At 54.7% G+C, this 9,916-nt stretch overlaps 2 protein-coding genes across 2 annotated transcripts; both read left to right on the top strand.

Annotated features, from left to right (window-relative positions):
- Positions 1-2,957: 2,957 nt before the first annotated feature.
- On the top strand, positions 2,958-6,576 carry KLF1 (Kruppel like factor 1). The gene is made up of 3 exons (XM_032465510.1): positions 2,958-3,157; positions 3,815-4,655; positions 5,910-6,576. Exons 1-3 carry the CDS (start codon positions 3,071-3,073, stop codon positions 6,083-6,085), a joined length of 1,104 nt encoding a protein of 367 aa, XP_032321401.1. The 5' UTR covers positions 2,958-3,070; the 3' UTR covers positions 6,086-6,576.
- A 643-nt stretch (positions 6,577-7,219) lies between these two features.
- Positions 7,220-9,709, top strand: DNASE2 (deoxyribonuclease 2, lysosomal). The gene is made up of 6 exons (XM_006175381.3): positions 7,220-7,533; positions 7,645-7,825; positions 7,917-7,995; positions 8,293-8,457; positions 8,553-8,750; positions 9,158-9,709. The coding sequence occupies exons 1-6, from the start codon at positions 7,439-7,441 to the stop codon at positions 9,541-9,543; spliced, it is 1,104 nt and encodes a 367-aa protein (XP_006175443.1). The 5' UTR covers positions 7,220-7,438; the 3' UTR covers positions 9,544-9,709.
- The last annotated feature ends 207 nt before the right edge of the window (positions 9,710-9,916 follow it).

A 9,916-nucleotide genomic window follows, 5' to 3' on the forward strand; every position in this document is an offset into this window, starting at 1 on the left:
TGTGCCCTAATGTGATCACTAGCCTGCTTATCCCCAAGTGCCTGGGGACTGGGTGTGTTCAGACTCTTCCACTTTCTGGGCCCTTTTTGCCCTTAATATCCAAATAAAATGTTTTGAACCCTCCTTCTCATTCAGCAGGGAGTAAGCCCCTCACCACCCTGAAATGTCTAGGATTCTGCATAGCTCTTATTCTGGGCACCTCCCTCTGCCTGGAGCCAATGGCCTCCCTCTTTCCATCCCTTCCTTTAGCCAAAGCTCCCTGCTCTGGAGCTGTTGTGGGTGTTGGAGTTCTCTGATGCACAGTGGGTGTAGAGGGTGATGACAGCATACACACTAGGAAACCCAAAGAGTCTCAGGCTATCTTGGAAGACCATCATCTGTACTGGCTACATGCTCCCAAAGGCCTTATCTCCCAACCAGATGCCCCACTGCCCCTCTCTGAACCCTCATCCTCTTGCCTCACCTTTCAGAACCAAACATGCCTGTTAGTGTCTTATCCTAAATCAAGGAGACCTCTTCCCAAGAGAGACTCTGCTTTCCTATCCAGGAGACCACTCTTAATTTCAACCACATAGTTTTGTTGAAGTGAAATTCACATAAAATAAAATAAATCATTTAGAGTGTATAGTTCAGTGGCTTGTAGTATATTCACGACGTTGTGCAATCACCATCTCTGTCTAGTCCCAGAACACTTCCATCACCCCAAAAGGAGACTTGTACCCATTAAGCAGTCACTCCCCATTTCCTTCTCCTTCCCAGCCCCTGGCAACCACTAATCTTTCTGTTTCTGTGGATTTTCCTATTCTGGACATTTCATATAAATGGGAATCACATAGCATGTGACATGTTGTGACTGGCTTCTTTTACATAGCATGTTTCAGCCATGTTGTAACATGTATTAGAACTTAATTCATTTTTATGGCAGAATAATATCCCATTGTATAGATGGACCACATTTTGTTTATCCATCCGTTGATGGACATTTGGGTTGTTTCCACCTTTTGGTGATCGTAACTAGTGCTACTGTGAACGTTGGTGTACAAGTATTTGTTCATGTACCTGTTTCCAATTCTTTTAAGTATATACCTAGGAGTGAAATTGCTGGATCATACAGTGACTCTATGTTAAACTTTTTGAAGAATCATCAAACTGTTTTCTATAGTAGTTGCACCACCAGCAGTGTGTGATGGTTCTCATTTCTCTGCATCTCACCAACACTTGTTATTTCCTTTTTTTTTTTTTTTTTTTACTAGTCATCCTAGTGGGTTTGCCAAGCTGGATTTTACATTACATTTTTGCCCCACCTCCCCTTTTGCAGCACATCATTTTTTTGTCTTTTTGTGTGATACATTTATGGTGCCCCAACTCTGGATGTGTCTGTGGTGTGACGTGCCTACATCTCGGTAAGGTTGTATGCCTTTCACTATCAGGGTGTTTAATTCCATGTTAGTGTGGGTGTCTGTGTTTGGGTGCGCCCCCTATTGTTTGGCATTACTAGTTGTGCAGTTGTGTGGCTAATTACATACTGTATCAGAGACAGGTGGCTGTGATTCTGTAAGGTTGTTGGTTTTATATGGTACTGTGTGTTACTGTGTCTGTGCCTGATGTAAAACTGTGTGCATGACTACATTATTGTATGCTTATGAATGTGGGTTGCATTGATGTGTTTTACACTTTTGTGTCTGAGGCTTCATCTGTGTTTGATGGGGTTGTGTGACTGCATCTATTATAGTTCTGTGACAATATACCCAGGAATCTCCGTGTATCTGTTCAGTTGTGGCCTTATTGTGTCTGTGTGATTGTGTGTGATTTGGGTAACTGTGTGATTGTCAGAGCCTGATTATGACTTCTACATCTGAAGGATTGTGTGACTATAATATTGTACGACTGATGTAGTATATGGTTGTTTTCAGGCCTGGGTATAGTATGTCTGTGCATGGTCTCTATGACACACAGATATACAGTTATATGTGCAGGGACCATATGGGGTGTGTGATTTAGGGACTGGGAATTTGTGTCAGTACGTAATCACACAGTGTGTGTGTGTGTGACTATGAATTATGTGTCTGTGATGTGTGTCTCTGTCACCCACCTGGACTCCCTCAGCACCACAGTGGAGGTCTCTGGTGCAGAACCTCATATTCCTCCCCCATATTAGGTAGAATTCAAGCAGCAGCCAGGTCTCCTGCAGGTCAGGTACTTCCTGTGACCCAGTCCAGTGGTCCCATCCCACCCAGGAGTGGGGCTCACCTGCTCCCCAGCCCTCATCACACTGGAGCAGCTGTAACTGCACCAGTCTCAGCCTCCACACAGCCATACTCATGCAGCATACTCATACTTTCCCAGCCCCCACACAGCCATACTCAGGGGGGTGTCTATGGCAGACAGTGATGGCTGATTGGGGGGGTCTTTCCTGCCACTAGTCTCAGACCAGAGAGATCACAGCCCAAGAAAGCTAAAACCAAGCTAATTCCCATCCCCCAGCCCTTTCACTCACTGGGGAAAGAGCCTTGGCTGTTCTGGGCCCCCACCTGATAGCAGCCTCCAACATCTGGGGAGTCTGATAATGCCTGGCTTGGCAGGGAGTTCATGCCAAGTCCCGCCATCAGCACAGTTGCTGCTGTTTACTGGGGAAGGGGAAAGCTGCAAGGCCCTGGTCAGGGGCAAGGGTCTCGAAGCTCCTTCCCAGAATCTCCATTCTGCTCGTCACTCCTTCTCCAGGACAGTAACTGAGAGCAGACCCCAAGTCTCTCCTTTGGGAACCCAGTGCCTCACTCTGCCTAACCCTAGAACCCCCAACCTCAGAACCTCCAGCCCCTGAACCCCCAGCCCCTGAATATCTGATTGGCTTTGGATACAGGATCAATCTTTAAGGCTCAGCCCCAAACAGACCTCAGTGAGGTCTGTTCCCCAGAAACGGTGACCCCCGCCTTTGCCTGCCCCTTATCAGGGGCTGCAGCCAATGAGCTGAGGGCAGAGAGGAGCCCTCCAAGAGGCCATCAGAACCTCAGAGCCCACGAGGTCGCCAAGGGAGAGGAGGCCTGAGTCCCAGGGTGGGCACCAGCCAGCCATGGCTGCAGCGGAGACCGCCTTGCCCTCCATCAGCACGCTGACGGCCCTAGGCCCCTTCTCGGACACACAGGAAGACTTCCTCAAGGTGGGGTCAGGTGGGGTCTAGATGGGCTGGCTGGGGTTCCAGGCTGAGGCCACAGAGCTGGGGGATCAGGTCTGCATCTTGTCCTGGAACTCAGAGATCTGGACAGGACTGGGTGTCCTCAGTGCAAGCCAGGGGTCTGAACTTAGTCTAAAAGCTTAGACTTAGTCTTCTGTCATAAAATACTGAGTCTGGGAACCAAACAACATGGGGATCTAGGCTTAGTGGGACAACCACAATTACCAGAGGGAAATTGCGGACGTGTCTAGGGGACATCCAGGAATTAATCTCGGAATTAATCTTGTTGAGGGACAGGGAAGGAGAGAGAGATTCTGGGGGGGAAACTGAGGCAAGGCTGAGCCTCCCCTAGCCTTCCATTCTTGGCTCTGCCACCCCTTCCCCCATGCCTGGAATGTGACTCCAGATAATGTAAGTCTTATCTCCTGTCTTCAGCCTGACCCGATAGACCTCTGTCCTTGGAGCTGGAGAGGGGCGGGCAGTGTGAGACAGTGGGACAGAATGACATGACAGACAAGCAAACAACACCCCTTTACTGAGTCTCCGGCCAGTCTGCCCCATCAGGGCATCAGGCCCCCAACGCCTCTGGGCAGGGTACCTTGGTATTCACTGAAGCCTCCAGCTACGGGCTCCCTCCCACAGTGGTGGCGCACTGAAGAGGTGCAAGACTTGGGCCCGGGACCACCCGACTCCACCAGGCCACCCTTCCACGTGAGGCCTGAGTTGGAGGACACGCCCAGGGAAGACGAAGACGACGAAAGGGACGCGGCTACCCCCTGGGACCTGGATCTCCTCTTCAACAACTTCCCGTGTCCAGAGCCGGGCGGCGCGCCCCAGATCTGCGCGCCCCAGAACTGCGCTCTGGTGCCTGGCGAGGGCCCCGGGGCGCAATTCCCACCGCCTCTCGAGACTCAGGGCGCGTATGCGGGAGGCCCAGGGCTGGTGGCTGGGCTCTTGGGTCCCGAGGAGCACCCGGGCTGGGTGCGCCCGGCCCCACGAACCCCAGCCCCCGACGCCTTTGTGGGCCCCGCCATGATCCCGGCCCCGGAGCCCAAGGCGCTGCCGCTGCAGCCAATGTACCCGGGGCCGGGTGCGGGGTCCTCTAGCAACTATTACCCGAGGACGGGGCTTTCAGTGCCTGCAGCGCCGGCCGCCCCCTATGGGCTACTATCCGGGTACCCCGCGCTGTACCCGATGTCCCAGTATCAAGGGCACTTTCAGCTCTTCCGCGGGCTCCCGGCGCCAGCGCTCGGCCCCGCCACGCCCCACTCCTTCTTGAGTTGTCTAGGACCCGGGACAGCGGGTGCAGGACTCGGGGGGACCACAGGAGACCCAGGAGGGACTGCGGAAGCCGCACCGTCCAAGCGCAGTCGGCGATCGTGGGCACGCAAGAGACAGGCGGCGCACACGTGCACGCACCCGGGCTGCGGCAAGAGCTACACGAAGAGCTCGCATCTGAAGGCGCATCTACGCACGCACACGGGTGAGGGGGCGGGGCCTGGCGCAGGGGCGGGGCCTTGGGAGCAGAGAGCGGTCGAAAAGCTGTAAACCAGGAGCAAGGGGCGTGGCTAGAGGCGAAGACCCGCCTCAGGGTGCGGACCCGTAATGCCAAAGGCGGGGCTAAAGCAAAGTCTCGGCGCAAAGGGCTGGGCAGAGGAAGCTGGGGACCCGCCTGGAATGTCAGGAGCTGGACGGGTAGCAGTGCAGAAGGCGGGAAGGGACTGAAGGAGGACCCGGAAAACCCAGGAAGCATTTCAGGGAACTGACGGTTAAAACCTGAGCCAGGGACGGGCGGAGGAGCAGAAAGCCCTGCAAGCTGTGTAGGGGCGGGGCTAGAGGAGGGACTGCAGGGAACGGACAAGCTTGGCATACCTGGTGCGGGGCCAAAGACATAGGGTTCAGGTGTGGGGTCAGCGGGAGCAGACTTGGGGGTCAAGCGCTGTAGCCAGTAGTATAAAGGAGGCGGAGCCAGACTGGCATACTGGAGCTCAGGAGATCGGACACAAGGGCAGAGTTAGTTTCAGGGGTCCAGACGCAGAAGTAGGTCCAGGAGAGTAATGGTAAATAGCTGGGAAACTGAGGAGGGTGGGCATAGGAGGAGAAGCTGGGTCTTTAGGAGCCGAAAACAGGGGCGAGAACGTGGAATAGAGGCGGGGAGAAGGGATGAGGCCTATGCTAGCGGTACGCACAGAGGATGGGGCCACATGTACAGACCTGTCCAGGGACACAAGGAGAAGGACCCAAGCCTAGCAGGGGCACAGTGTACTCACCAGAGACAGGGCCTGGAAGACCAGGTGGATTTCGGGGTTCTAGGGCCAAGGCCAGGGGTAGGATTGCGCAGCACCTGGAGGGTCCCCTAGTGTAAGGGAGGGGTTAGAACACAGGGGACACTGCCAAAGGACGAAGATTGGGGCAGCATCTGGACACAAGGCAGGGTACCAGGGCACAGGAAGTAGGGATAGTGGTGTAGAGGATGCGACTTATGTCCATGAAATGAAAATGGACCTGGTGCCAGCAGGTACAGAAGAAAAAGGGTCGGGGTCGCAGAGGCCAGAGCTGAGTGCAGGTTCAGGCCCTCCCCGAGAGTGAATGTGCCTCCTTAAATTTCGCGATCTAGGCACCTCACTTGCCTCATCCTAGTTCTGGCCAAAGCTGGGCAAAAGAGTGCAGCCAGATGCAGGGGAAGACCCTGGGACCAGGGTGGGCAGTGGCACTCAAGGCTCCCTCGTCCCCCCAGGGGAGAAGCCATATGCCTGCACCTGGGATGGCTGTGGCTGGAGGTTCGCGCGCTCGGACGAGCTGACCCGTCACTACCGAAAGCACACCGGACAGCGCCCCTTCCGCTGCCAGCTCTGCCCGCGCGCTTTTTCGCGCTCAGATCACCTGGCCTTGCACATGAAGCGTCATCTTTGAGTCCTGCCCTAGCACTTGGACCTTCCTAGGTAATGGAGTTGGGACAAGAGCGGATCTACATAAGATGGTTTTCCCTTGAATGAATCCTCGTCTGGACTCTTGGCCCCACACATCCACCAGAAGATCAAGGACTGGCCCATAGACTAGGGTGAACCTCCAACGGAAGCTCCCACATGTCCTTGGCCACAGGGAGCCACACAGTCACGTATGGTCTCATAGACCCAGTGAAATAGATCTCCAAATAAACGGACTCTGATGGATACTTATATACTTCTGACAAAGAGACAGACCCTCAGAGAGCTGGACCATCAGACCAGCTCACAGGTTGCCTAGACAGCGGGAGGGGTTGTCGGGTGAGGCTTCCCACGGACCCTGATTCTAGAAATCTTCACACTGTGACTCCTGAAGCTCCACAGTGACTGGCATCTGCTGTGAATGGTTATGGGTCCTGTAAAAACGCCCTCCCAGATAAAGCTTCAGTATTGGCCTGACTTTGTGGGTTTTGGGTGCTGGAAGATGGGAAGATACTGGGGGGCCATACACACTCACATCCTCATCTCCTAAGCCTGCGCAACCCTCCTCGGTCATTGCAGTCCTTGTCGCCCCTCCTTTCCCCACCCCAAGGTCAGATTACATCGTCCTTGTCTCCTGCCTTGAAACCCAGGGACATTCACAGGGACCGTCTTCCTCCATTTAACAGCCCTCAGCCCAGTCCCAGAGCCCCAGCATCCTTCACCCTTCCATGATCCAAAGTGACCCTTTGGCTAGCTCCGGCCGGGGCGAAGGCGAGGCGGGGGGCGGGTGCCGGGGAAAACATGCAGAATGAAAGGGGGAGGATCAAGAGCACAAGCGAAAGTCATGAGTTGGACCTCAGGCTGTAAGGTAGGAAAGGAAAAAATAATTCGCATCTGATCCAGAAGCAGAGAGAGGAGCGCGGTTCGGTGGAAGAATGTTGATTAGCATTAACCCGAATTGAAAGAGACGGAGGCAGGGCCTAGCGGAGTGACGTGAGCTGCGATGGGCCGTAAGAGGGCGTGGCCGGGGCCGAGTCAGAGGGTGGAGTCTATCAGGGACCAATCCTCCAGAAGCAGGAGGCGGCCCCAGGCTGGCCGGGTCGGGGGCGGGGCCTGCAGGGAGCGACTGCCCGAAAGAAAGCCCAGCCCCCGGAAGGATCCTTGACAGCATTTTCAAATCTCTGCTTCTCACCTCGCGGGCGGAGTCTCCATCCTCGTGAAGTCCGGGCCTGGGTTCCCAGGCGGGTTTGGGGAAGTGAAAGCCTCCAGGGACCGGGCCTGGCCCAGCTCGTGACCCTGCGCCTCGCGGTCCGGACACTTATTTCTAGACTCCAGCCGAATGGCCGCGCTGAGCCACCTGCTATTGGCCGCGCTGCTCTGGGTTCCTGTAGGGACCCTGACCTGCTACGGGGACTCGGGGAGGCCTGTAGACTGGTGAGTGCGCGGGCACCGACCATCCACCCAGGACCGGACTGGGGATTGCTACGCTGAAGACTGGGGTTCCTTCTCTTCTTCCTCCATTTCTGTCCATTCCCCAACCTCCAGGTTCGTTGTCTACAAGCTACCGGCCCACAGCGGGCCGGGAGATGCGGCCCAGAGGGGTCTGCTGTACAAGTACTTGGACCAAGACTCAGGGGGCTGGCGCGACGGCACAGGGTCCATCAACAGCTCTATGGGGGCCGTAGGCCGCAGCCTACTGCCGCTGTACCAAAACACCACCAGCCAGGTGAAGGGGCCCCCGGCGGAACCGGGGGTTGGACTCTAGGGTGGGCCCAACCTGGGGAAGCCTTCACGTTGCCCCTGTCCATCTTCCTCAGCTCTCCTTCCTGCTCTACAATGACCAACCGCCTAAATCCAGCGGGTCTTGGGACTCTTCCAGCCGTGGGCACACGAAGGGTAAGGGCAGATTGAGGGCTGGGGAAAGGTTCTGGTTTCCCTATGCATTTCCCCAGGAAACCCCCGACCTGTAGGGGGTGAGGGTGAGCTGCTCTGTTAAACCCTGGGCATCTGTTTCCTTATATCAACGTTGTCCTTCCTCTGGACTATGAGAATTGATGGCTGCAGAAACTGAACTCAACAGTGGTCCTGACACTGCCCACATCAGCTCCTGGCCCCCTGCAGAGTTTTCCTGCTTGCACATGTTCTTCTTGGGATGACTCAAGCAGTCTCTCTTAGCCACAATTTCTGGTTCAGGTGTGCTGCTCCTGGACCAAGAAGGGGGCTTCTGGCTGATCCACAGTGTTCCGAACTTCCCTCCACCTGCCTCCTCTGCTGTGTACAGCTGGCCTCCTAGTGCCGAAACCTACGGGCAGACCCTGCTCTGCGTATCTTTTCCTCTCACCCAATTCCTGGATATCAGTGAGTGGAGACAGGGAGGTAGGGTGAGTGCCTGATTACCAGCCCAGACAGAACCTTGGAACAGTCCCTTATTTTCTTCTCCTCTTGCCCTCTAGGCAGACAGCTGACCTACACCTATCCCCTGGTGTATGACCACAGGCTGAAAGAGGACTTCGCCCAGAAATTTCCCCACTTGGAAGAGGTAGTCAAGGGCCATCATGTTCCCCAGGGGCCGTGGAACAACAGTGTAACACTCACATCAAGAGCAGGAGCCACATTCCAGAGCTTTGCCAAATTTGGAAACTTTGGAGATGGTGAGGCTGAGGGTTGGAGGGCTTTTGCTCTGCAGAATGGGTGTCTGGTGTGTCCATGGCTAAGGGCAGGTCAGGGATAAGGGACTAGGATATTTTGGGGGTCAAAATCACATGAGAGGTAAACAACCCACAGACCTATGTTCAAATATTGGTTTCTGGCCATGCGATGCATGATTTAACCAAGGCCTCAGCTGACCTATCTGAAAAATGGGAATACTGATACCTACTTTAAAGGGCTGTTAGGGGTGAAGTGATGCATATAAAGTGGTTAGTAAGGGCTATTAGTCTTAATGTTATAATTCTCCAGGTTGCCGGGAACTGACAACTGAGCTCGGAGAGGGGAAGTGGTCTAGGGAATCCCTAATAGTGACACTGACCTGCCCATTCCCTCTTTCCATCCTCCACAGACCTGTACTCTGGCTGGTTGGCAGAAGCCCTTGGCAGCAACCTGCAGGTCCAGTTCTGGCAGAAGTCTCCTGGCATCCTTCCCTCCAACTGCTCCAGGGTCCAGCACGTGCTGGATGTGACCCAGATAGCCTTCTCTGGGCCAGCTGGGCCAACCTTCAGCACCACAGAAGACCACTCCAAGTGGTGTGTAGCCCCAGAAGGGCCCTGGACTTGTGTGGGTGACATGAATCGCAACCAAAGAGAGGAGCACCGGGGTGGGGGCACACTATGTGCCCAGCTGCCTGCCCTCTGGAAGGCCTTCCAGCCTCTGGTGAAGGCCTGGAAGCCTTGTGGGGAGAAAAGCAGGGCCTTCTCTTCAGGAAGCCCAGCAGAGCACATGAGCTAAGGCTCAGGGGCCAGTTTGGACTTCAGTATGAATCTGTTTAGTCCCTTTCTAGTTGTTTGGCCTTAATCATGTGCCTTAACCTGTCTGTGACTCAATCTACCCACCTGCAAAATGGGAATTATTAACACCTGACTGATTAAGGAATACAAGTAAATTGGTGAACGAGGCTGTTAAACTTTTCTTCAGGTGGGTACTGGGACTCAGAACAACACTGCAGTTTGCTGAGGGTGTGGGGGTAGCTGGAGCACAGGTGAGACAGGTGGGACCAAGGAAGGGTCCACCCAAGACTCATCTCCCATTTTTATGATAACCAGGACTGGAGTTCTGTCTCTCAACAAGCGTAGAGGCAAGGGGGTGGAAATATGATGTTGCG

The sequence above is a fragment of the Camelus ferus genome, chromosome 22 (genome assembly GCF_009834535.1).
Source record: "Camelus ferus isolate YT-003-E chromosome 22, BCGSAC_Cfer_1.0, whole genome shotgun sequence".
NCBI lineage: Eukaryota > Metazoa > Chordata > Mammalia > Artiodactyla > Camelidae > Camelus > Camelus ferus.

What these genes read in the sequence shown, in the direction of transcription:
- KLF1 (XM_032465510.1), top strand. Translation starts at nt 3,071, where the DNA reads ATGGCTGCAGCGGAGACCGCCTTGCCCTCCATCAGCACGCTGACGGCC. An exon ending in CACAGGAAGACTTCCTCAAG is followed by an intron (nt 3,158 to 3,814) that starts GTGGGGTCAGGT and finishes TCCCTCCCACAG; the next exon opens with TGGTGGCGCACTGAAGAGGT. An exon ending in GCATCTACGCACGCACACGG is followed by an intron (nt 4,656 to 5,909) that starts GTGAGGGGGCGG and finishes TCGTCCCCCCAG; the next exon opens with GGGAGAAGCCATATGCCTGC.
- DNASE2 (XM_006175381.3), top strand. Translation starts at nt 7,439, where the DNA reads ATGGCCGCGCTGAGCCACCTGCTATTGGCCGCGCTGCTCTGGGTTCCT. An exon ending in TCGGGGAGGCCTGTAGACTG is followed by an intron (nt 7,534 to 7,644) that starts GTGAGTGCGCGG and finishes CCCAACCTCCAG; the next exon opens with GTTCGTTGTCTACAAGCTAC. An exon ending in CAGCCGTGGGCACACGAAGG is followed by an intron (nt 7,996 to 8,292) that starts GTAAGGGCAGAT and finishes TTTCTGGTTCAG; the next exon opens with GTGTGCTGCTCCTGGACCAA.